The 26,308-nt window shown below is 34.8% G+C and overlaps 1 protein-coding gene across 2 annotated transcripts in view; it reads left to right on the forward strand.

Moving 5' to 3' along the window:
- The first annotated feature begins 317 nt into the window (after positions 1–317).
- The window catches only part of LOC142986151 (tyrosine-protein phosphatase non-receptor type 61F-like), a 72,904-nt gene continuing 46,913 nt past the window's right edge, over positions 318–26,308 (forward strand). For both annotated transcript variants that reach the window (XM_076134438.1, XM_076134439.1), the window contains exons 1-2: positions 318–672; positions 2,192–2,353. In XM_076134438.1, the coding sequence (XP_075990553.1) occupies positions 586–672; positions 2,192–2,353 (249 nt within the window). In that variant the 5' untranslated portion in view covers positions 318–585. The remainder of the gene's footprint in view (positions 673–2,191; positions 2,354–26,308) is intronic.

The following is a 26,308-nucleotide window of genomic DNA, read 5'->3' on the forward strand; positions in this document are numbered from 1 at the left end:
GGAGCATAGACTTCATAAGGATTAATAATGATTGTTTCAAAATGTTGGCCTCGGATCAATTAACTTGTATTCAAATCCGATATCTAGAAGTTATGAAATACAGCCGATTATCTGCAATCAGACGCTATAATCACGTAAAAACCATTAAATATCACCTTAGCTACACAAGCAAATATTGTTTTTTGGTTTATTCTAATAAACAAATTCAATTTGTTTATAATAACTACCAAACACAGATTATAAAAAAAATCAACGCAGATAAAAATATAATTCCATGGTAGAAATTCCCCATGGACACAGTTGATAAACAGGATTTGACAAGTCTGACAACACTGATCAGACAGCGGTGCACTCATGTCGAAGGCCGCTATCCCGAAGTAAATCATTCTGATTTTGGCTCCAGAACAGTCGTTACAGGTCCCAGTAAACTTTACCGATCCCTGACATCACGTACAATATATATACACAACTATACAGGCACCTGTGCCGACTGTTAACTACTTGCAAACTTGTTCAGTTTTGCGGTATCCGATACCCAAACAATACTTCGGTTTGAGTGACTTGCTGCTGGTAGTAGAGTAAACGATGAGCCAAAACAACGTGAGCGTTAACAATGTTGAGAAGGAGTACTTGGAGATTGTCTCCAAGAATGCCTGGCCGCTGGTTTACCAGGTACGTTGCGTAGGTGGAACGCGGTATTGTCTGTGCCACGCGCTAAAACTAACAACAATATCTGGACAACTTCTTGTAACTTGCGAATAACAATATTCTTTTTAACTTTCAACTGTTTTTAATTTTTGTGCTCTGTACAAAGTTTGTTCTATGCTTTAGCTGTGGCATAGAATAAAAGCGATTAGCTTTGCGATGTTTTATTTATTTTCTTATTGGTATTTTTGTGTTTTTTTATATATTTTTTTAATTTTAGTGGTTGTTTTTTTTTCGGATTCGGGCTCTTTAGGTTGGAGTGGAGCTGAGATGGCAGTATAAGTTTTTCTTCAGGTATTAGATGGCAGTTCTTTGGCTGAATCATCAGGAAAAGGAGTTGATAATTTATCAAATTATTTACTAGGCTCTTTCCTCCTAGGATGATGAATGTTGTTATTTTTCCTTGCAGCTCATTTTAAAAATAGTGTTTTCTTTGGGATTCCCCTTATAATGTTTATAGAAATAGCAAATATACTTGTTTTATTGGTACAAATGACATAATTACTCTAATATGATGTTACTACATGAAACACAACTACATAATATCTTCTATTGCTCTATTCTTCTAAACACATGAAAACATAGAAAACCTATAGGTATAAAAAAATGCCAAGAAATTAATATGACAATTTGTATGCTGCTCACTTATTATCAGTACACACTTTTCACAATCAGTTGGACATTAGCCTTCTTTTATGTAAATTTTAGTATATTGCTCAAATTCCCAGTCTACCCACAAATTTCAAACTAAAACATGTTGGAATACTTAAACATTCACTAAAATTCAAATCTATTGCTAAATCAGTAAATGACATTGAAAATTACTCAAATGCAATTACTTAAAAATAATATAACATTTTCAACATACTGTATTTCAAAATGATTGAACAATGTTAATTTTTGTTCAAATATGGCAGAGACCAACAAAAAAAAAAAAATTATTTATAATTGTTATCAGTCATTGTAATCACATGATTCTGTAAACTGATAACTGCTCTCCCTTTAATTTGATTTTATCCACAATTATTATGAAAAGTTGAACAATTAACTTCACTCTCAAATCAACTAAAACTTAACTGAAAATCTTGAATTTAACTACATGTTCTTCTATAAATAAAGTTACGAAAATTTCACGTAAATATTGCTACAAACGAAAATTTTAACATCAAATTCCCACTTTTACTATACAAAATATCTTAAATTCGTATTACATACCTCTTGTGTGCTTGTGACTCCTACTGGGTACTTCTTAACACTGACACTAGAACAACCTGTTGGAAGCTTTCTTGCCCCCCTCGTAACGACGCAACGCCGCCTTCTCCCGACGGCCAAGACCTCACAAATGGACTATAGTCTCACCAATCTTATATAGCCTTGAATTTCAAAATACAATCAATACTGCAAAAGACCAATAGTTAACAAAACATGCATAAATTAGATTCTGTACTCACCTTGTTTGTATATTAATATTGTTGACGTTCTCCAGAAAATTGGGTTGGAGTGCCAACGGTTCCGGTACACCTGGAACGAGGCTAAGAAGCCGCAGAACAAGCCCCTCAACCGCTACCGTGACGTGAACCCCTATGACCACTCCCGCGTCGTGCTGAAGCGAAGCGAGAAGGACTACATCAACGCCAACTTCGTGACCGTAAGTATATTACAGATATCCCTGGTTCTCTCTTCATATGGGCTTCTCAAGGTTTGTCCATGACTAGCACTTGCAAGCACTTTTGTAACCAGCAACTACTTTTTGCTATTCGGTTCGTAACTGTCGAGTACGCTATGCGTATTGCATCGCGAATACATCACACATCAAGGTTTAACAATTGGTAAGACATAGAAATATTAGTTTTTATCAAAATATACAAAAATTTTTTGCAAAAAAAATCATTGGAATGGAAAACTTGAAATGATTTCGTACGGCAATAACCGGCGATACTTTACGAAATTGTTAATGAAAGGGTGCAGCTAACATCTATTGTTACTTGAAATAATTAATATTAATTATTTAAAACACTTAATCAATCAAAATTCGCGCATTTTTGGCCGTAGAAAATTTTTAATAAGCCATGTAACAAACTTCATGAAAAACTTTTTTAAGATTGTATTAACGCATCAATATTGCACTGCTAATACTATTTTCGACTGTTTTTGCAAATGATAAGATTTTTTTTTTAAATATACTCAAAAAAAAGTTGAAATTTTTTTTTAACAATTTTTTAAAATTTTTGCACCAAGTATTAGGAAGGAAAATTAAATGAATGCTTTTACAATAAAATACTGAATAAAAAGCAACGAAATATAAGTTTTTATTATAATATAAACATAATAAAAGTTAAATCTTAATAATCAAAATCACTTAAAAGCAAAACTTCAAATGATTTCGTACCGCCATAATTGCCGGGATTTTACGAAAATATTTATGAAAAGTTGTAACTGATATCAATTCTTTCTTCCAATTATTGTTAAAATCATAGCAAATACAAAATGATGTCATATTTACTCATATGAAAGTTTTCAAGCTAAGTAAAAAATCATATGAAAAAGATTTAAATTTTGCTTAAACGCAACAACATCGCTCTAATGATACTATATAAGTCTGATATACTTAGAGTGAAAATGTCTACATAAATATAAATAATTTTAAATATATTAAACTCAAAAAAAAATCTTTAAGAAATACTCTATTATCTTCTTTTATATTATGACCATACTTTTGTTTCTAAGGTGGGAGTAAAAAAATATTAGATGCTTTTCTACTAAAATATCTAAAGTAAATATCGAAATAAATAATATATAAAAAATGTACACTTATCAAACACGCCAAATATTCAAAAATTTAAATGATTTGCGATACTTTACGAAATCGCCTATGAACAAGCAATGTTGTCAATTCTTACTTACAACTTTTGTCAGAAAAACATATTAAAATCTTTGCATTGTGCAGTAGGTATAGTAATATGAAATTTTCAGTCATGTCAAAAAGCCACATACAAAAAGTTTTTAACATTGCTGGGTGATCGCGATAAAATCGCTCTAGCTAGTTCTTTTTTTTATTCTGGTTTAAAACAAAATAATAAAATAAATTATTTTTTTTTACTAGTAAAAAAAAATAAAGATTTTCTCAGAAACAAACATTGAATTTTCTCTTTAAAAAATAGAAATAAAAATTAAACAACTATTTATCTTCCAATATACCGAAAGAAAAACATCGAAATATTACTTTATATGAAAAAAGGATTATTATATCCCTAGAAAAATGATGAAAAGATTTTCAAAGTACGGATTATAACTACTTATAGTAAGGAAGTTTAGATTTATTAAGATAAGCTTCTTTATCCTTTTTACAATAAAAAAACCTTGCTAAGTTTCGCCGAAATTGCTTGCACGTGTATTAAAAATTATATTAAAACAATTTTATATAAAATGGCTAATAAATATTAAAAACATTTTAAGCTTTTTTTTTCTAAGAATTCTGAGATTATCTAAAATCTATTTGCTTTTACAGATTAATTCTAAGCCGATTTATGTAAAATTGATTTTAAAATTATGTGTAAGTACTTATCATTTCTCACAACAATTCCAAAAGATATAAAGAAAAAGTATTTTCAAGTAATCTCTTACTATGAAAAAGAGAATCATTTCAAATATTGAAAAAGACACGCTTTTGGCCTCATACATTACATATATCACTTTCACAAAAGACTCTTTAGCTTGTACTATCCAAGTCAATATGATTAAAAACATCAGCTCATACTTCACTTACCCTAGTATTGAAAACAATTGAACCGAAATCATAAGCCCTAGCAACTATTCGAAACACATCGACTCTCATCTCGTTGTCAATTAATATTGTATAGATCTCTCAAAAAAAAAAACAACTGAAACAAATGACTTCTATCTCGAGAGGTCTACTTCTGAAAGATCAAGACTCGTATGTCCACTTAACTTCACCATCAGATTCTTAGCAACCGCCCTTGACATTATGACTAGTCTTATGTACTTAGAGAAATAAAAATCAAGAATTATAGTACTACCCAATGAAGAGCCCGAATGTTCACTAAAATTCTTCATTAGACTTTCGTAAAGTCATTCCTGATTTATAGTACGAGATACGTCCAAAAGTCTAAATGAACCTAAACTCTAAATTTCTTAGAAGCCTACTTTAGTTGTTAGTCTCGACTATTCATCTCTCCTCATCATCAGATCTTAATACCATGGAAATTCTTATCACTATTCTAGATTTCTAGATAAAGTATCACTTATAAATTTCCAATTCAAATAATTACATTCAGGATGTATTGGCGTCCATCCATTTGTTTATAGCATCGATTGGAATCCATTTATTCAACATGTTAGTCAGCAAGTTAAATTATAAGTGCATTGAAAGAAGAAATCCTGTTGCAATCAGAACACGGAATTGTATTTGAGAAATGAAAAGATTTTACAGATACGGAACGAGTTGTCAACTGCGACGCAACTTTAGTTTTTAAGCATTTATTCTCATAGTCTGTTTTTTTAATGTCTTATTTAGTAAACAATATTATCGTGACTTACCGGTACCTCATCTATAATAATATTATATATTATTATAGCCTCCTCATCTAAATAAATACTAATGAATCGCCCAAATGTATGTACGCGCATAACTTTGAAATAACTAAACTAAATTGCATAATTCTTTTGTATGAGATAAGGTTTGTATGGGAGCGATGGGATCAAAATTTCACTTCCACATTTGGATTCAACGGGATAAAGGAGAATGGGCAAAATAGTATGGAGCCTGGGCGATCCGCGGCCAAACCTGATTTTTTGTTTTTTAATGTAGTTTAGTCCTATAATTACCGTGTAGAAGTTTTATTGCCGCGACGCACTTATATGTCGAATAAAATACATTTTTGTTTTTGAGCACTTTTAATAGTATAAAAACATATTTTTGGCTTATATTCGGAGATTAAATAAAAAGTACTATTCATATTATTGCATACAAATGTAGACATTATTAGTATTCGAACAATCATAACATGTAAATATATAAATATCGTAACAAGTAAACATCTTGCTCTTCTATAATATATTCACTGAGACGACTTATCTGTCTTGAATGCTCAGCTTAAAAACGAGGCGTTTATAGCCAGTTGCGCTCACTGGTCGGTAAACTATCTGTTGGTTAAGCAACCGTTGGCGCGGTCATTCTATAGATGGGTGACCGCATTGTGGTATTTGAACTGAGCTTCTCCGTGCTTCCGAGGGCACGTAAAAAGTCGGTCCCGGTTGTTGTCAACTAAGATAACATTCGGGCGGCTTAAACAACTTTGAAAGTAGGTGAACCATATGATAGATAGATACGAGTTACGATTATAGTTCATTTTGATGGCATTGCAATCGTTATAAGAAGATGTAACGTTATTACACAACATTAAATGCATTACAGACACGAAATAATTGTATTTGTTCTATGAAATTCCATTTTATTTACATGTCAATATATTGTTTCCTGAAAGGATTGCAGCGAAACGTTCTTAGTAAAAGTTGTTCCTAGTTATCATTACTTTAATTTGACACTACTTTCATTAATGGCCGCCGACCGCCCAGGAGTGCCCATTCTCCTTTGTGCGGAAGAAGTTGGGAAATTTCGCTAGTTGAAAAAAATATTCGATTATTGCCATTTATAGCTAATTTCCTTCGTTATTTTTTTGGAAGTATTTTACTAAAACATCAATTGTTTACTAAATAAGACACTTAAACGAAAACAGGCTTTAGGTGTCGGCTGATTGGGTGCGCAACTACTCTTCAATTAAAATGGTAATTGTTTTAAATAAGAATATTAATCTTAAGTATTCTTATATATTTTAATCCGGTACACATATTCGGTTTTTTGCGTCAATTTAACTTGGTAAAAATACAGTGTGTATAGCCCATGCGTAGCCTGTCCTAATCAGCAAATGTATTGTATACTAAATGATATTTCACTACGAAAACGCGTTTATATATTGAGGAAAAAAACCGAAATACGAATTTATAATGGTTAAAGATCATCATCATCATCATTGGCCTGTGTCCATCTATTACAGATGATTCAGGTGGCGTCAGATAAAGGAATATTAAAATTTGTTACAAAGTAACATCTTCGTTCGTGACTTAAAAGACCAATGCGGTATGGTTAAAGATAGTTATATAAATATTAACTACAATTGAGATCGATGTTTCTGATAGTTTAATACATCTCTATTGTTTAGTTAAAAGGAAATTATTTTAAAATATCACCTAAATACCTAGTACATACATACAAATAATGCTTTTTCACATAGATAGGCATAGACCATAGAACGCCACTTGCTTCGATTCATACAAACTTCCAAAGTGAATAATCATCTAACGTTTTAATTTCACAATACATACATAATATCACGTTTTCCCAAAGGGGTAGGCAGATACCAAATAGCGTTCCTAGAACGATCCTTACAAACTTTCCCTGCCAGTCACATTTTTGTATATATTTCACATCCATATATTTTGTGATCAATTGATAATAACGTGATTAAAATGCATTAATTAGTATTTCAGCGTTTTGAAATTTAAAGGAAACGGTTTCCAATGATTCAACATTTCACTTAATTGTCATGAATTTTGCTTCAGTCATTGTGACAATATTTTGGGACGTTTTCCTCCAGATGACGTACTGGGCACTTAAATTAGTCTCATTAATAAAACCCATGACTGCTCAATACTCATACTATATGTGGTTTTACAAAAAAATCTTATATTCTTAGTCTTATTTTTACGTGTCGCTCGTGCATATTTGACTGAAATAGAAAATATCTAGATACTAATAAAAAAAAAGCGTTTGTTTCATCTGAGCTATCTCAATGCTGAATTTCAATAAAGTTTTAGCCGTTAATGCATATCAGACGGAGAAACTTTCTCATTTATAATATTAATATGGATTTAAAAATATCCTTACCCTAGTAAGACCACATTTGGTCATCACATAACTAAATTATATTAATAAAATAAATGATATTTGAACAGAATTATAAATTTAATATTATTTTTATCATATTGCGTATACAATATACAAATTGAAGGGTATTTAAAGAACGGTAATTAGTCATGTGACCGCAATGTTCCTTAAAATATCGGTATTTAGATATTGTTAATTGTTAGTTTATTTTATACCAGCGATCTCGGTTTTTCCTGGTTTAAAAAGTAACTTCACACAAACGCTTAGCTAACTATAAAATTAAACCTTTGGGAATTGCTCTATCTATTGGTAGAAACCAAAACCCGGCCAGAAGATTTCGAGTTTTTCACAGACAGACGCGACTAGGAGTGTAGTGACTTTTATTACTAACATACTTAAATATTAATATCGATAATAAGTCCGGGTTGTTTTCAGTTCAGTTCGGTAGCCTATTCAATATGGTAAGATGGTAATCTTGACGTGCAATGAAGTATGATTCTCGACCAGTCTCAATTTACGAATAAAAATTACCCCAAGACTTACAAATACTTGCGGAAAATAAGCACAGATTTGGTTCAAAAGACCGTTTCTTTTAGAACAACAGCAGTCCATACTTTCAGTACAATGCAACTATTCCTTGCGTTTGCGTTGCATCGCGTATGAATTGTTCGCGCTATCTGAATACCAGTCTGACTATTCAGTCGCGTTTTGATTCCTTCACTGCATTCGATTATCAAAATTGCGCGTCTGACTACTTCGATGCAGCCGCAACCACGCGGCTGTTATGCATATCGCGAATTGAAAATTTCCACAACAGAACTAGCGAAAAAGGACTAACTTTTAAAAATATTGGAAAGGTAAACATTTGGCAACTTTGTTTTGAATAAAGCAGAATCAAACATTATAAACTGCACGTTTGGCGCAGTGGTTAGAGGGGTCACCTCGCCGCAATAACCGTAGCGCCGCGTGTGGCTCGAATCCCACCCGGGACCAATATTTGTGCGATGAGCCACGAGTAATTATTGTTCTAAGTCTGGTTTTGAGTTTACTTACATAAGTATGTATTTAAAAGTATATAATTATGTTTATCAGTTATCTGATTACCATAGTACAAGCTCTGCTTAGTTTTTAATCAGATGACCGTGTGTGATTTGTATTGAACATTTATTTATTTGTACAAAGACAGTTTGAACTGTGAACGGACATAGTTCATTATATCGAAGACGTGCATCATATTACTAGACAGTAGGTAGTCGTAAGTGACTAATCGCAATGAGTAATAACAATACTATAATTAAATATTATATCAATAGAAATACAAGGCAGGCTTATTATGACTTAAATTTCAATCAGTGTTTAAACCGCTCTGGAATTAGCTGGCCCCGCGGCTCGGCTCGCAAACTCTCATCCCCTATTTTAATCCTTTAGGGGTGACTTTTGCAAAAATTTTAAGCCTATGTTTGATCTCAGGTTTTAATGCTACATTTTCTGTAGTTTAGATTAACAGTCAGACATACATTTCGCATTTATGTAAATATGGATGTATGGTTATTTTGTCTGAATTGTAAATTGAACGGACTATTAGAATCGGTTGAAAGTCGCGTTTAAAAATGCGCTTGCAATGTTTATTTTACTCTAACTTATTGTCAACCATAAATCAACGTTGGTTTGCAATCATTAAAAAATAATTGAATGGTACTCAATGTTATTTGGCTTAAATAAAGCAACATTTTGCTGTTGGTCACCTTTTTCCGAAATATTCGGATCATCACGCCGACTCACTCGACTCGATAGCTGTTATAATATCATCGAAAACAGCCACTAATCCGTTGAAACCGACAATGATACTTCAAAATATTATGTAAGTACTTAGTGAAAAATAAATGTATCGAAATTCGTACATCTATATCAAATGCCGCGATACAAAACAAAACATCTAATATGGTATCCAAAAACTAAATAATGGAAGGCTAGAATTACTATCCTACGGTATTTTTCAACAAAATAAAAACATTTTTGTATCTACTGGTTGTAATATTCAGTTTAGTTATAACTCTCGCACTCATCTGCAAATAACACAAAAAACCTGTCTAGCCAACCCCATGAAAATATTTTGTTCGTTTTCCATTTGATAGAAAAACGCTATTTAGCCCTCGGACATGAAAGGTATGCTGATAAATCCGGTGTTTGGTTTCGAAAATGTTGATGTTTCAGATGTTTTAACTATTTGATTTTACACTGCGGAAGTTTGTCTGTATGAACTAAAATATTACACTTTATTTCTTGGGTGAATTGTTTTAAAGTTACTCACTTTTTTGCGTCTACAGACACATCATAGTCTCTTCGTTTAACTCAGGCTACACATGGACTATACATACTTTATCACGGAAACTTATTTATACTCGCGAGAGTGAAAAGCTGCAGTTTAAAAGCGTAATATATTTTAAAATTATCTTAATATTTTGCCCGCGGTTCTGGTCAACGCTTTGCACCCAGACGGCGGGGCAGCGAGCCAAAATAAAATGAAGTTTAGTGCAGAAATCTTGAACCGAGCACAAAAGATACGGCCACGTTGTTTTGAGATTTAAGCTGTTCGTGTATTCAACGCAAATTAACCACCAATTTGATAATATGCCTTACAAAGTTGCAGTCTTGGAAATATTATTTTAAAGGATTGACCGACAGTTATTGTGAATTGAACAATACACCATGCGCCACAATCTCACAGGTGTTTACTGAAATTATCTTATTGTTAAGCTTGTTTCTGAATCATTTGTAAAGAAATCATTGAATACTCACCATTTTTTCTTTTTTCATTTGCCGCACTAAATTCTGCCGAGGCTGCAATTATTATTTTTCGTATTCACACGCATGGACACGTGAATGTTTGGGATTCAATAAGGATTCAATTACTTGAGAAAACATCATGATGTCAATTACTATTGTCGTAAAACTATTTTGGAACTGTTACTATCAAGGAAAGATAGTGCCAAAGTCTTAATTATTGATGTCCCCCTCTCACAAAGGGAGGGGTTTGCATTTATAAATGTCTTCAAGACAAATGTCTTACAAACTATCTGTCTCTTGTACAAAGTTGCATTTTAAGCGGGGAAGAAAGCGATAGAACGGCTATTTGCATATTTAAGTAGGCCTAATGATAACATTGATTCAGGGCGGACCAGACGTTGGTACTAGGTAGCGACAATGCAGCGCGGTCGACATGCACCCACAAATTGTAACACCCCAGACTCGCTCTGTCTCGCTCTAACACCACGGTTCGGTGCCAGCGATGCGGAATACGTATTGTCGACTACACTGGCTATAGGCGGCTACCAGTGGTCGTCAAACTGACAGTAAGGCAGCGTTGAAGCTCTGTCACACACCCACTTTAATTGCCAAATGACACTAGCCCGACCTACCAATATGTATCATATTTACTGTCCCATTGATTTTTATATTTTTAGCATTGTTTGTTCCGTTTCTTGGTAATTCTGTTTCCTATTGTTCATTTCTGAGTTAGTACAATCGACGATTGTTAGTGTTCTCTAAGAAATAACGTATCTTAAGACATAAGTGTGCCTTTGATGGATAAGAGACTTCCCGCAATCTAGAACATACGAATACTAGACGGACTCAAGTCACGAATAAACTTCATCCTGTGAAAGCCTTTTATAATTAGTTATTTTCAAAAGATTTTTTGTTGTCGTTTTCATACGGAAAGCATCCTCTTGTAGTCTGTGTAGTAAAACTTTGGCAACCGTCCCCTGTCCGATATCGCTTCAATTGGCTTGCACTGGCTATAGTCGAGGCGATCGTGTGAAATGGGTTTATGGCGACATGCTCTTTTTAATCCAGGGGAGCGTTCTGCGATGACGAGACTGGTCTTTTTTGGTGGCGAGATTGTGAACCGTGGGCATAGGAATTCATATAGACATTATGAAAAAACGTATCTAGGTACAAACTAGTATACATTTTCCCATTTTCGAGTGCCTTTAGCACTTAACTTCATGTGTCTCTTAATTTATGTTATTATTATAATAATTTATAATTTTGTAAAAGCAAACAAGTCATTCAGTCGTGATTCGAGTACCCTTCGATTCCTTTGTGGTGTATTCTAAAATAAATATTTGCAGTTTCATTTGAAATGTTTCAAATTGATACAGTATCGAGTGTTTTGATTGCCAGATTTGTTTGTCAGGCCACGGGAGAACTAAACAAATGCATTCAGTTAATAACTAACGCTCAATGTAAACGCACTTGACATTATTGCCGTTTGCTGTGATACTCGACATAAATGTGCTACGTTTAATCGAATTAGATCTTTAGTGATATATGGTGCAATGCGACAATTACCTTACAATAGGAGAGAGCAAATTTTGAAGAGATGCATATATTAATTTTAACCCAGACTGTGTCATTTAAGACCGGTAGCGCAGGTTCTATGCTGGCCAATCATCCCAAAAACTATGACTCACCAAACCCAAACCATTTAAGTAGTATTGGAAATTGTAATACATGATGTCCTTTAAAAAGTGAGGCGTTCCTGTATATCAGGATGTATGGATGTGAATGGAGCAAAAGAAGTGAGTAGGGGTCGTAGCGAGTGGCGTTCTTTTGGTCTATACCTACCCCTATGGGAAAATGGTGTGATTTTATGTATGTAACGCAATGTGGTGTGACTGAATAATGCGGAAATTAAATGATTTTTTCTATCGTCTCCTAGTTGACAGTTCGATTTGTAGAATTTAATTAATAAGGATACAGGAATTAACGCGAACACGTATTTTACCTTGAAATGCCTAACGCTTCGGCGCAGGTTGCACTCGCCGTGCGTTGCAGTCAGCCTGCGACCACGGCGAGTATTATATATTAAACATGCAACGCGAGAGTTTAAAAGTTATGACTTGGAGTAATTGAGAATCAAAAAGTTCTTAAATTTTGTTTTGCAAAATATTTAGATGCCTTCAATCCCATTGCGAAGCGATCCTATTCGTCCTATTCACTCACTTTCTGTCTGCCTATAAAGATTTACGACGATAATTTTTCTCAATATGCCAACAAAAGCGTCCTGAGTGAGCGGTGATGCACAAATTGGATCGTTTAACTACAAATTGTATAACAAGTACGGTACACGGTCTGGTACGTGGATGTCGGCTGCTCTCATCTGCGCTTGCAGTGATTGCGGGCAATCAATAGTAATAGCCCTCTGTCGGGACGTGTTGACTGACATTTGTACTATAAATAACATTCGTTATATAATATGCAGTTTGCAGTGTTTGTTTATGTTATGAAAAGTGGCTATAGTAAAAAAATGGGCAGTTGCGTCTGTCGTTAACAAAAATCATTGCTTGAGAGATTTGGAGACGAGTTAAACCGATTTAATTGACGTCTATGTTTAGTTATTTATTACGCGGGTCGAAAACTGAAGCTGTATTTGCATTATGCACTAACGAGTATATTGTTTATATTAAATGCCTGATTTTCAATTTCTTAAATAGAGGATTGCCAACACAATGAACCCACACGAAGCCGCAGCGCATCAGCGTAAGCTAGACATGTCTAACTATTCTCCAACTACTGATCAACATCCAATATTGTTGTAAATATGTGACTTTTTAAATCTATTTAGACTTTCCCTGTGTTTTTTACCGTTCATATCACCAAGGCCGCAGTACTCTTTTTGGACTAGAAAATAAAAGACGAATTCCTGTACATGAGTAGAACAATAATTAGGTACTTAAATTTAATATTGAGTTATAACATGACGATATAATTCACAACAGAAAATTTTCTACAGCGTCTCTCGGTCTGTTTGTTTGATTGCGACAAACTTATTACAAAAGTTTTGCAACAAAAGATAATGTGACTCATTTTCATGCAAACGTAGTTAAAATATACAAAATTGAAGATGACCAAAAAAGTGTCCGCGTTTGTTCGGCCAGTTCCGCCACAATGTATGACGTGCCCACTAGATTTCAATATGCAACACTGATGAATGCGACGCAGGGCTTCCCCTCACAAAATTAAATCCATTTTCTCCATTCAATGCCATTTCCCGTCGCGTCGGTGTTACGTCTGTTTATTAAACAGCCTTTGTATTAAACCAATGTTATTGATAGTGCCATGACATTGATGCCGATTTCCCCATTTATTTTCCTGTAATGAGGGAAAATATATTATGAATGAAGTTAATTTGGTACAAGCGCTAATTACAACCGAATTCGTAGTTGCTCCAAACTAATTAAGTTGTAATAGTAGTGGGTGAAACTTTTAGTGTGGTTGGTAATTGCTGTTATGACTAATTTTAATAATTAAATAACGCCTTTTTCACTTCCAAATAACAGTTTCAGGTGTTACTTTTTCGATATAATTACATTTTATTTCTGTTACACTTATTGTACGAAGTTTTAAATTACCTTCTTATTAATAAAATCTGCTCGAGACAAAAGAACCCAAATTCTATAAGTACGATTTCTTAGCAAACATTTCGTAGAAGGTATACATTCGAGCCATGGAATCCGTAACCGTCTACACCGTAGACTGTAGCACCGTAGCAAACCCGTAGACCGTTCGTCAATAACCAATGCAAACACGCTGGCGTAGACAGCACTCGCAGAATAATTGCATCGAAATACAATACCGTGTCAGACCCGGCTTTTGTTTATTTAGACATGGCTCTAAGATAAATCATTACATAAGATGGTATAACCATATATCTATACTTATATTATAAAGCTGAAGAGTTTGTTTGTTGGTTTGAACGCGCTAATCTCAGGAACTTTTGGTTCGATTTGGAAATTTCTTTTAGTGATAGATAGTCTATTTATCGAGGAAGGCTATAGGCTATATATCATCACGCTATGACCAATAGGAGCAGAGTACAAGTAAAAAAAAATACAAAAACAAGGAAATTTTTGACCCATTCTTTCTTATGTGACGCAAGCGAAGTTGCGCGAGTCAGCTAGTCCCTACATATGCGGGGAAACGTCATTATATGTATCCAAATTATCTCGCTAGTTTTGTTGAAAATACGAGGGGAGCTTATTGTCCATTGAGGCTACATCCGCTATGGAAAAAAATATAATTATAACACAAGGAACGTGTCATATTGATTGCCACATACAAGTATTATCTCCCCTCAATACAATGCTATAAACAGCAGTGCTAATTTCGTACAGAATTGGGTTCGTCTGACCGCACGATCTCTTTGAGGTGCAAACCTGCTTTTACCGTTTGAATGCGGTTTAGCACTCCAGTGTTTTATCTGAAGCAGATTAACTGCATATTTGAGTGCGCCACTGTCGGAGCAAACATTGTACCGTGATTCGGTGTTTGACGGCCTTTGTGGCCAGACAAATGGGATGCACCCTACATGTGTAGTTTCACGGGTGAATTGAAATTGCGCTTTGTGCGTGTCCCTTTATTGTGGCGTTATGTTAAAGTGATTTGTGTTTAGCGTGTTTCATTAGACCGTTTAACTAAATTGACGATAGGGTTTACATACCATATTCGCTGTTTAAATTTTCTATAGCGCCCATCATTTACAAATAGTTAGGTATTATTAGCTCTTTGTGATTTAGTTAAAGTTACTTATAATATAGGTTTCAATAAAAAATGATTTAAGTTGAACATTGTAAATTTCGACATAAAAAGAAATTCAATCGAATTACTTACATTTATTAAAATCAGTCTCAAAGAAAGTTTTCATATAATTTTCTCTGTATCGTGTTAAAATTCTGACCTGTTGGAAGACAGCTCATCGTCAATTCCTTGTAAAGTATCAGTTATAAGGTATTTTCTAAACAAACTACTTACAACCTGCAACGGACTTAAGACCTGTCTGAAACTTAAGACCTAATGTATTTCAATAGACGTCTCAAACTTGCCCGCGTGCTTCATGCTGATGAAGTCCGGACATTAATTATTGTTTCTTGACTAAAATGAGGAATGTTTTTGATTATTTAGTATATAAGTTTTTGATGAAGATCTTATTACTTGATGGAGATGTTAGATGGTTTGTAGTTACCCTCTCATTATAGGCAGTGTCTAAAATATGATGTTTGAAATCTTTCGTCATTGTTATGCATAGTTTGTGTGCAGTTAGATAGTCCTTTAAACTTATTATTAGGTATAAGTTCGCCTTTTCTTCATTCTAAAATTTATAAAAAAAATATTTTTGAAGTAAAATAATCTCGTTATATGCGTGAAAGATGCAAATGGTTAGTTTCCTAAATATCCGCTTTGCTATTTTGTGTTAGGCCCATAAAAAACGCTCAGCGAATCATATTCAAAGCTTTCAAAGATGTAATTTTCGATAGTAGATAACAACCCTCTCTCCCTTAAAGCCAGACAATTGATTTGCGAAACACCAAATCGTGAAAGCAAATCAGACAGACAACTGACGCGTCATAGAAACTTGACAACATAAACAAAACAGCAACAAAACATTTAATAGTAGACTTGAACATTGCAATAATTGCCAACATCGTGCCGACAGGCATAGCAATTAGCTGACACTCAACTTTTTAAACACCTCCCTGCGTTTAGCTTCCCTTCGTACATCAAAGTTTATTACTAATTCGTACTACACGATCGACAGTATCAACACTATATATTTAATGTCCAAGGGGCTCTGTTGACAACTAGTGTACGTCAAATTGATGATCACTAGTACATTGCTGCTTTGACGTAACGTGTTAATCACTATAATGTAAGAGATAAAGCAATGAACAGCATAGTGGCTTTCAAATAGTTGTCAACTTACGTGATAGCCGTACAGCGCCTGTTTAATTACGCAATAGATGCTAACGGGTAATTTGACAAATATGACATGTAAATTATGTGATTGCGAAAGGGTTAGTTTCACCCCTTGGTTATGAGGATCGCGTGTGGAATGCACTATTACTTGCCGTGCGATAAAATATGCAATTGAGGTCTAATGATATGATACGATTTTTGGACACATTTTTTTGTATTTTTTTTATCAGTGTTGGTCCGATTTTAATTTAAATTTCGAAAAAAGTAGCTAAGAAATGGAAAATATATACAAAATTACCAACCTTAAGTAAGTTGTTTTAATTTATACATGTCTATTCACTGATTTTTCACAGTAACTGTCTGTCTTACAAATAAACATCGTGTAAGCTGTAATCGGTACAGAGAATCTTGATTAAACGTGACAGAAGAGTGTATTACTAATCAGTAAATCAGTAGTACTATGTTTATATTTATTTACAATAACGTTCATGTGTATTTTAGTTACGTTCTTTTGCGGATTGTAACAGATTTTAAACAAGTAATTTCCAATTAAAACAAATCTTGAAAATCAGCCGATTCTTTATGCAACGTTTACTGTCGTTAAATTATTCTTGACCCTCAAAACTCACACGACGTTTATTAGTAAAAGAATAAAGTGAGTAGCTATATTAAAACTGCACTGTTTCTGAGAACCTTGTGACACAAAAATCCAATAACACAGCCACCCCCGGCACTATATTCCAGCCCTTTGAAATGCAAAACTAGTGCACATTGATCTACATGCAATAAACTAGTTGATATGTGATGCACATAAGCTTTCCTCTCCCTGTATATGAAAGTGTCTCGTTATTATATGGAGTTTGCCGCCGCTAGTTAGTTGTTAACTATTCATATTAGTTTCCTATGCAATTGCGGCGCACGCGTCGAAACAACATATGTGAAACAACTATGTTGAATGTTGCAATTAAAATGTTAGGCGATGGATTGACCAGTTGATAGAATTAGCGTCAATAGAATTAGTTTCGATAGCCCTCGGAACTTTCCCTTATGTGTTACTCTCGCAAATTCAAAGTCTGTTCGTCCTCTCGGGTAGGCGATGACTCTCTATCGATGTATTGTGTCGCATTTGTCATTCTCACGTATTCTATTTTGACTTTTATGAATGTAGTAATCTTCAAAGACTATTGATTAAGGAAGTTTGTAAGGATCGTACCAAGTGGCGTTCTCTGATGTCTGTCTACCCTTGTGAGAGAGAGTCATGATTTTATGTAGTACTAAGGACGTACTACGACGTAAGTACGCGTGGAAACCCTTCCCGCTCCATTAGGAACTCCGGGATAAAAAGTAGCCTATGTGTTACTCTGGGTCTTCAGCCACCTATACACCAAATTTCATCAGTTCAGCAGTATTTGCGTGAAAGAGTAACAAACATCCATACATACATTTTCACAAACTTTCGCATTTTTAATATTATCAGGATGTACATCAGTATGTACAATTATATACCTATACTTTCATATTTTAAGTTAAACGAGCTAAAAGTATATTACATTCTTGTCATTAAAACAGTCGTGTAGCCAAGTGAGCCTTGTGCAAAGTTTGAATAACACTAACAACAAAATTCACCGCTAACTACTTGAAAGGAGGGGGGAGAATTGAAGGCCTGTATGGGTTGTTTAGTGAACCGTCTGGAGAGCTCTTCTGTTTGCATTGCGAGACGACTGCCTCTTAAATACGTTTACGTAAGATAGTTGTGTAATTATGTTGTTTGGAATTTCATTTATTCGAAATCATGGGTAATTAGGTTATTGAGACCATTAGTGGAATAGCGCATCTGTCAAATATTAAAGAAACTTGAACAATTGAAGGAAAAAAAGAAGAATTGTACGGTTTACTGAATAGATCATTAGGATTTAGGAAATAGTATCTTGTTTGGATGAAACATAGATATATTCTAACCTTTAATTTTCAATCGCACTTAAAACCCGTTACGTTAAAATATTAGGCTAATACTAGTCCCGAGAGTTTAAAATCGTTGATGACTTATGCGTTGTTAAATTTATTGAATTTAGTAAAAAATATGACATTTCAAGAAGAGTAACTGATTTGACTACTAGCCAAGTACCCAATTATCCCGCTCTCGTAAGTTAGTCACCGTCGTCCGTCAATTCTTACGCTTTCGACAGTTACTAAACAAGATTTAAAGTCCACAGAAAACCTTAACTAATAACCATCAATGTCAGTCATTATTATTATTTGTCAATATCCCCTCACGTCCCTTCACAAACGTGTACTCGTAAACGCTACTTAAATTGTATTAACATTGTCTCCCCAACAGCTTTACTATTGTCTAAGTACCTACATGCACCGCGGGGCGCATTCCTCTACGTCCCTACCTTGCCTAGTTAAGGAGGAAATGCTCCCCGCCCCGTCATTACCACGTCTAGCCAAGCCCGTCACTTACAGTTCAGTTAGCGCCGATATCCTGTAAATTGTGTAATATCGCTCACACTTGGGCGGCTTTGATATCTTAGAGCTTTAGTGCAATTTATGTGGACGTGTGGCTGAATGAAAATTGTTTTAGAAAACATTAGAAACGGGTTTAGTTTGCTAATTAATATTCTTACGATGATATGTAAAATAATAAGTCTGGTAATATCCATTTGTAATGGTAAATATTAATTAGTAGAAATCAACTTATAATCACGGTAAAATGCCTCAGAAAAAAATATCTTTGGTAACTTTTTTGGGACTCAAAACACAACAGTCAACTACAACTGTACATTGGACGTTTTGAACGTAAAACAATCTGGCGATGAAACAAAGCTGGGTTGTTCCCCGCGTGGCTGTAGCTGTAGCCAGTTTGTAGCGAGATCGTAGAGCCGATATGTCAACGACCCGTAGCCGCCGGACGCCCAACTTTTCTCTTCCCGTTTCGATATTCAACGCTCATCGAACACAATGTGCAATAGTCGAGATTTAAACCACAGATTTACTTTATAATAATCTTTCTTTTTTTGCAATGCCATCGATTTGAAAGTAGTATAATCATTTTCAATACCACTGGCAAACGATATTATTATTTAAAATCTTGTCCTTTGTAATTGGGGGTTAGCGAAAACCTCCCTGTAATTACGCGTATAATATTCAATTGAACTTTTGATGTCGTTAGTATACCCTATAATAATACCTAACTTTAATTGTGAGTTAGGAAGTCGCATACGATGAATAATGCACTACCCTTAACATTCTAGCGGCTCGATAAATGTCAAGTGTAATATGGCCACTTAGTGCCGATGCACAATATATGGGAGGCGTGAGGGGTATTTCAGTGCATCTAACATTCTAGGGCTCCTAATTATTCATGGCGTCGACGAGCCACGTGCATCGCTCTCACGTAACCATTTAAATATTTCGTAGTCTCGTATTTAGCATATCTGTCTAGATACCGTAACGAGTTGTCTATGGCATTTCCATTAAATGGCCTGTTACATTATTCGTGCACGAAACGGATGCATTTTCGATTCAATTTCAATGTGTCAGTTGCATTTACGCCGCATTCGGCTTTGTAAAGGTCAAGTTGTCGCTTTAAAGGAAACTTGGAATTAAACTTGCTAGTTCAAAACTACTGCTACTGAGAAATTGATAGCGGCGTTGGTCTGTGTCGATAAAGTAGGAGAACATTGAGTAAGTTAATTGCCAATCTATGGTCTAGCAATTGAAATTTAATGTACACAAACCCTAAATATTGCGTAATTTCTATTTCGTACTCTTCAATAAAAATCTAGGCCACTACTTTTCACACGTCCTCTTTTCCCGCATGACTTAGTCAAGTGCTAAGGCGTATGTACTGCAGAGTTCCATTTGCGAGAGAAAGAATATTGCCACTTACAAAAGATGCACTGAGCTTTGAACCACTCAATGCCGAACAATTGGGACATTTACATTGCATATGGTCGTGCATTACGCACGGCATATCAAAGCCTAGAATACTTTGAGTGCGCTCAAACCTTAAAAGCCCGATCGAACTGGATCAAAATCCATTTCCAATATTTTCCGAGTGCATACGAAAGAGGTTCGTGTTATTTATGATGCCGATGTTTGCCATTTGGTTCGCACTTTGTTTCAATATCTTTGCCACTGAAATGCTTTTCGTATTTCATAATATATTCAGGCCTTGTCGAATTCTCGGTGTTTTGTTTTCAACTAAAAATGAGCGAAGTATTTGTAAATAAACATCGTTTTATTCTCAAGTTACATAATAGTAAAGTGATTGCATCACAACTACCCACGTTATGAGCAGATTGAAAAACTTGAATGACTTCATTTTCCTTAATAAGGTACAAGCTACGCCGTGGGAGAGCTAGACCTTCACAGTTATAATAACAAGGTAATTTAAAGAAACCTGGAAATGCATTTTTCATTGGAAAGGTAGGATTGCCGTATCTCAAGTTCCCGATGAAGTTGTAGTACTTGTAGGAGCGTCGTACCTCGTACAAAACTAGTTTGCTTCTTCATTTCTCGTTAATACTGAAATGAATCCCGCCGCGATGGAAGGCCTTGCATCTCCTACCCGAGGTAAACTCGGCCCGCAAATAAATATTCATCATCTCTACATACTGAACTTCTTGTACTCTGGATTTTCAATAAACTATGTTTTGTATTTGAGCTCTAGACTAGATTCAGACTTTCAAGACATTATAAAACATTTTTGGTCGGCATAACCTAGTCTAACGCTGTTTGAATAATTCAATCTTTTTATAACTGGATTTGATTTTTCATAGCGGATTTTATGTTCTTCCTTTAATGTTATTTTGTAAATGTTAAGAATCATTACGTCAAAATGCTTCTTCTTCTCTCTATATTCTTAGAGTTTATCACACACTCACTGCATTATCTAAATTCGCCGTCGCACCGTTATTCTCTTATATTTCCCTCATAATGTACAAATTAAATAAAATTTCTCTCAATGCTCTCCTAACGAAATTAAACTTGGCTCGGCACCGACGCGAAGTGTATTCACCGAACGCAAATGCAGGCTGTATAATGGCTCGGCGGTACGTCCGTACGGTAGTCCATTCTACGAAATGCAGCTTTTTACAGGCTCGTAATTGATTGTTAGCAAGTACTTACCGTGCTTCCTGTCTGCGGAATATTAGCAGGCAGACGGCCATTTATTAAATTATTCTAGAATTTTAAAATTTACCAGACCATAATAATTTTGTGAACACGAATGTGTTTTGATTGCACCGAAGGGGAAGCGATGCACGTGTATTTTTGATTAAACTGTATCCTGATTTGATTTGCACCCTTTTCCGACGTGTTCAGCGTAACTGTACAGATAGACAAATTGCTGAGCAGTCTCGTTGCAACGCGGATATCATTCGTAATAGTCGCAGGTGTGCATCTATTAATATTGACGGGTTAAATTATTGTGGAACGTGAGTTACGACTGTTCGAGTAGCGTTTGAATATGCGGGCAGCAATTACTAGTAGTAAAAACAATAGTTTTAAAAAGTGGTCGTAAATCAGCGATAGTTGAAAACAATAAAAAAAATAGTCGTATATTGTAGTGAGAGCTTCAACTATATGATAGCGTAGAGCGTGCACCTGCTCATGGATTGTAGTTTCGGCTAGGCGGCCGGCGCGCCAGACATTCAACACAGACCTAGCTAGGCGGTGTACACACACGTATCTATACGTTTGTCGTACAGCCGCACCGCAGCTCGCCGATCCGGTATTACCTGCCGATTCTACTCAAAGCGTCGACTTTTCGGCTCTCAGTCAAAGGATGCTTCGGCGGACGGTTTATTAGAAGTTTCATATTGACTGACTTGAATTTTAAAAGTATCGTTTTAAGTTTAACATATAGGATATTTATGGAAAAGTGTCGGTTAACCTACTAGGTGGATAATGTCACAGCGAGATAAGCTAATGGGTAGTTTTTTGGAAGCGGTAAAACCGAGTAAATAATTATTTTATTTTGACGTCATGTTATTATAATATTTCGACTGGATACACAATAAAAACAATATTCAAAAGGATTTTTTGTCAAAATAACGTCGCTTAAACGTCCTCCATAGTTAAAAACAAATTAAACAGCGGCGCCGAAACTCAAAAATTCAATAACAGAACTATGAGTTCATATCATACCTGTCAAACGCATGCAAATAAGTTTTTCACGGAAATATTTAACGATGGAAAATCTCTACGAACTGATAACTGAAACAAAATGAAATAGTTTTATGATCCCATCGTTTGTGCCGAAATTGGTACTTAGTTATAAAATACTTATTGTGTAAGTTCGCTGAAATATTTAGTTACTGATAGAGTAGAGAGAAATCGAATGCTCAATAATATGGTAGTCTTTTGAGCTTTTCATTTCGTCTATCAAACTTAAAGGTATCTTCATTTCGTACGATACTTTGTTAAAATTTCATCTCCATAGATATATCTCATATATATATATATCTCACTATTATATATATATATATATATATCTATATATATCTATATATCTCACTATTATAGAAAATTACAAAATAAATTAATGTACCTTATTACTGTCTCACTGCTAGGCAAAGGTCTCCTCCCGGAATAAGGGAGCAGTAACACCTTGGTTGCTGGTTAAAGTCCAGATTCGTCAAATATACAAATATAAAATCGCACCAATAGTATAATATTTTTTTTCCAATACCAGAATTATGTTTGGTGCATAAAAGTATCGAATGTATTCCCCTCGTTCGGATGGTGCGCTTGATTGAGAGGGGCGCGGTTATTAATTAACGTGCCATCGAATGATCAACTGCGATTACGACAGTTGAACGCTTCTGAAACTGCAGTTTCGATTGGGCTCTTCGTGGTTCGTTAAATCTATAATTCCTCGTTAAAAGCGACTATCGGATTTCGAAATTTATATTCCAAACTATAATGGCTTTACATTTATTGACCATGAAGGACTTATATTGATTCCGTGGCGGCTGATATCTTCACCCAACAGAAGGCTTGCTATTACTATAATTCATCAACTCAAATCGAATCTTAAAGTTTGTTCAATACAAAATTATTATAGTTACGCATTTCGAATGCATACAAGTCGCTTTATAAAAATGTGAATGACGAATTGGTAATGAAACCTCTTTCCTGGTGGGGCTTCAGTTCGTATTTTAATATTAATGTATTGAAAAAATATCCGTTGAAAGTCATCCTTTTAACTTTTCATACGAGTTAAATATTGACAGGTCTGTATTGTAGTTCGATAAATTTCAGTAATGTAAAAAGCCCGACACGAAATAATTATGAATGCAAAAGTATCGTTCGTTCGTTTTTCATTTACAGTATTTATTTCAATGTCCCCTCGCTTCCGATGCGACTGCGAACACAAAGTTCGGACACTGTATTTTTTAATTTATTTTTCAAACGTGCTACTGAATGTCTGACTTACACGGTTTTTCAAAGTGGAAAAATTGTTTCATTTGTCGTTGTAGTGTGAAATTATTCGTTGTTTGAAAACAATTTAGGAGTTGGAGTCGCAAACGCTGTTTTACACGAGTAAATTAATAATTCGTCCTTTTAGAAAAAGTTTGCTGTTGTTGTCGTTTGCCTGTTTATCGCGTCCATAAGCAGCATTCATAAGGCAGACTTATTAATAATAATAAATAAATATCATTGGACAACTCACACACGGTCATTTGCATCCAAACTAAGCTGAGCTTGTACTAATACTACTACTATATACTATTAAATACATACTTATATAGCTACATCGACAATCAGCCTCAGAACAGATACTTATGCTCATCACACAAATATTTATAACGCTTACATGACATAATACTGTAGTATAATACAACTAAAATTTTTCAGTCTCAATACAAACTATTCGTACGTGTCGAACCATTAAAAACGATGGTTCGAAAGTGCCAGTAATGTTAAAAGCTTCATAGGGATTCAAGCCACAACAGTTAAGCTTTTAAAATGTTTCAATACTTTTCCGGTGTACGCCAGACAATCATATTAGTGTGACTTGGTGAACATTTTTAGTAGCGGCGTGATAAAATCGCTTTACGTGTACTCTAGCCGGCGGGTATCGCCTAGTTAATGCAATCTACGCCATCAATCAGTCGCATGTATTGGTCATTTGTACAACATGCAGTAAAGTAAGTGCAACTGGAATCAGTTGTTAGTTTATCAACAGTTTATTGACCTTTTTAACCTACTTAAAACATTAGAGTAGGTTCTTAATTCAACGCGATTTTTTTTTATAAAGCACGTCGGTATTTGAGAGTATCGGTCTTACTAATAAAAGTCAGTAATCAATCAATGTCATAGGGGTTTCTCTACTACTATCGACTACCGACAACCGACCTGTCATCGAGAAATTTTGTATGAAAATCTGATCAGCGCCTCTGACGGGCATCGTAGGAACTATTTTGGCAGTATATTCTAAATGTCAAACTTTGGATACTCGACAGAACCGGCTATACGGAATCGCAGTACTGTACTCGTTTTTAACAAACACGTTAGTAAGAAAGTATCAGTATAAAGTATTGCCTTTAAATCACTAAAATAGACTGAAGTGATTTGGCTTAGTGGAGTTCGTTGGAAAGAATTGAACACGAGTGGTACGGAGCAGGAATAATTGGCGCAAACGGGAGGAGGCTTATAGACGTAAGCTACTTTTGTACAGTCGTGTTTGACAATCACGATGTATTTCAAGAATATTATTTAATGGGTCTTTTTTACCTAAAAATGTGATTGGAAATGATCAATTTGAATATGAATACAGTTATTTTCAAAGGAAGCAAGACATTTTTAAAGATATCATCTACTTTTGTTTCAAAGTGGTTGCTTAGCAGATGAAAAAATACGACCTTTTAATACTTTTTGATATAATTTATTTAATTCTGGGTTATTGGCGAAATTAGGCATAAAGCCAAGATCGCCACCAAGTTAAACAATAAAAAATACTGCTTTAACACGAATCGTGGGAGTGTTATCGAAACGTGTAAAATATTCGATACTATAAAAACATTTAAACGAAAATCATTTCCTCGTTTTAACATCGCGTTAGCTTGCACCCAACATGAAATAACTGGTGGTTTGATGGAATTTCTGCGGTGCACCGTCAGCCGGTTCAACTTTTGTATTCGAGCCCTTCGCGGTTCGATATTTTCATAACGCCATAATGAGATCGTTGCGGTGAGAGTACTGGGACAATTAAAATGGTTTCGAATAAATATATTGTAAATAGTAGTAATTGATTGAATTTGTAGAATAAAATCCTAAAGGTACTCTAACTTCATACATTTTTATACGCCTGTTGTATCCGAAGGTGAAGGCAAAGGTGTATAAAATACACCCACTTTTTACCATTAACAAAGTTAGATCTTGTAAAGGGACCTATTACCAGTCATACTAATTTCATCTTTAATTAAACACTCCACATACCAATTTTAAAATCAAATTACGAAACACATCGGCAAATTCTCCTTTTTATTTCTAACCCAGCCTTTCGGATACCAAACATTAAGGTGTCTGCTTCAGCAAACAGTTATTTTAATTACGAGGCTCTGATCAAATAAAGGATCCCCTTTCCCGATTCCATTGCAACGGCCGGCCGCATCAAATATTGTGTTGTCTGGGACTTGCCAACTTCGCCTTTAAAGTTGGATGTAAATGCTGTCGGCTTGTAAATCTCATTCGATTCTAACCATTCTTGTTTGCTTAAACAGTAAACAAACGAGAAGTTTCATTATAAAATATATGTTTACTATTTGACCCGTACGGTTTCGCTTGCGTAAAATTTTGGTGAAATCGCAGCCGAAGTGTTAGTCCCCTCGGCTAGACGTTTGTGTGTTATGCTTAGACGATAAATATTTG

The sequence above is a fragment of the Anticarsia gemmatalis genome, chromosome Z (genome assembly GCF_050436995.1).
Source record: "Anticarsia gemmatalis isolate Benzon Research Colony breed Stoneville strain chromosome Z, ilAntGemm2 primary, whole genome shotgun sequence".
Taxonomy (NCBI): Eukaryota; Metazoa; Arthropoda; class Insecta; order Lepidoptera; family Erebidae; genus Anticarsia; species Anticarsia gemmatalis.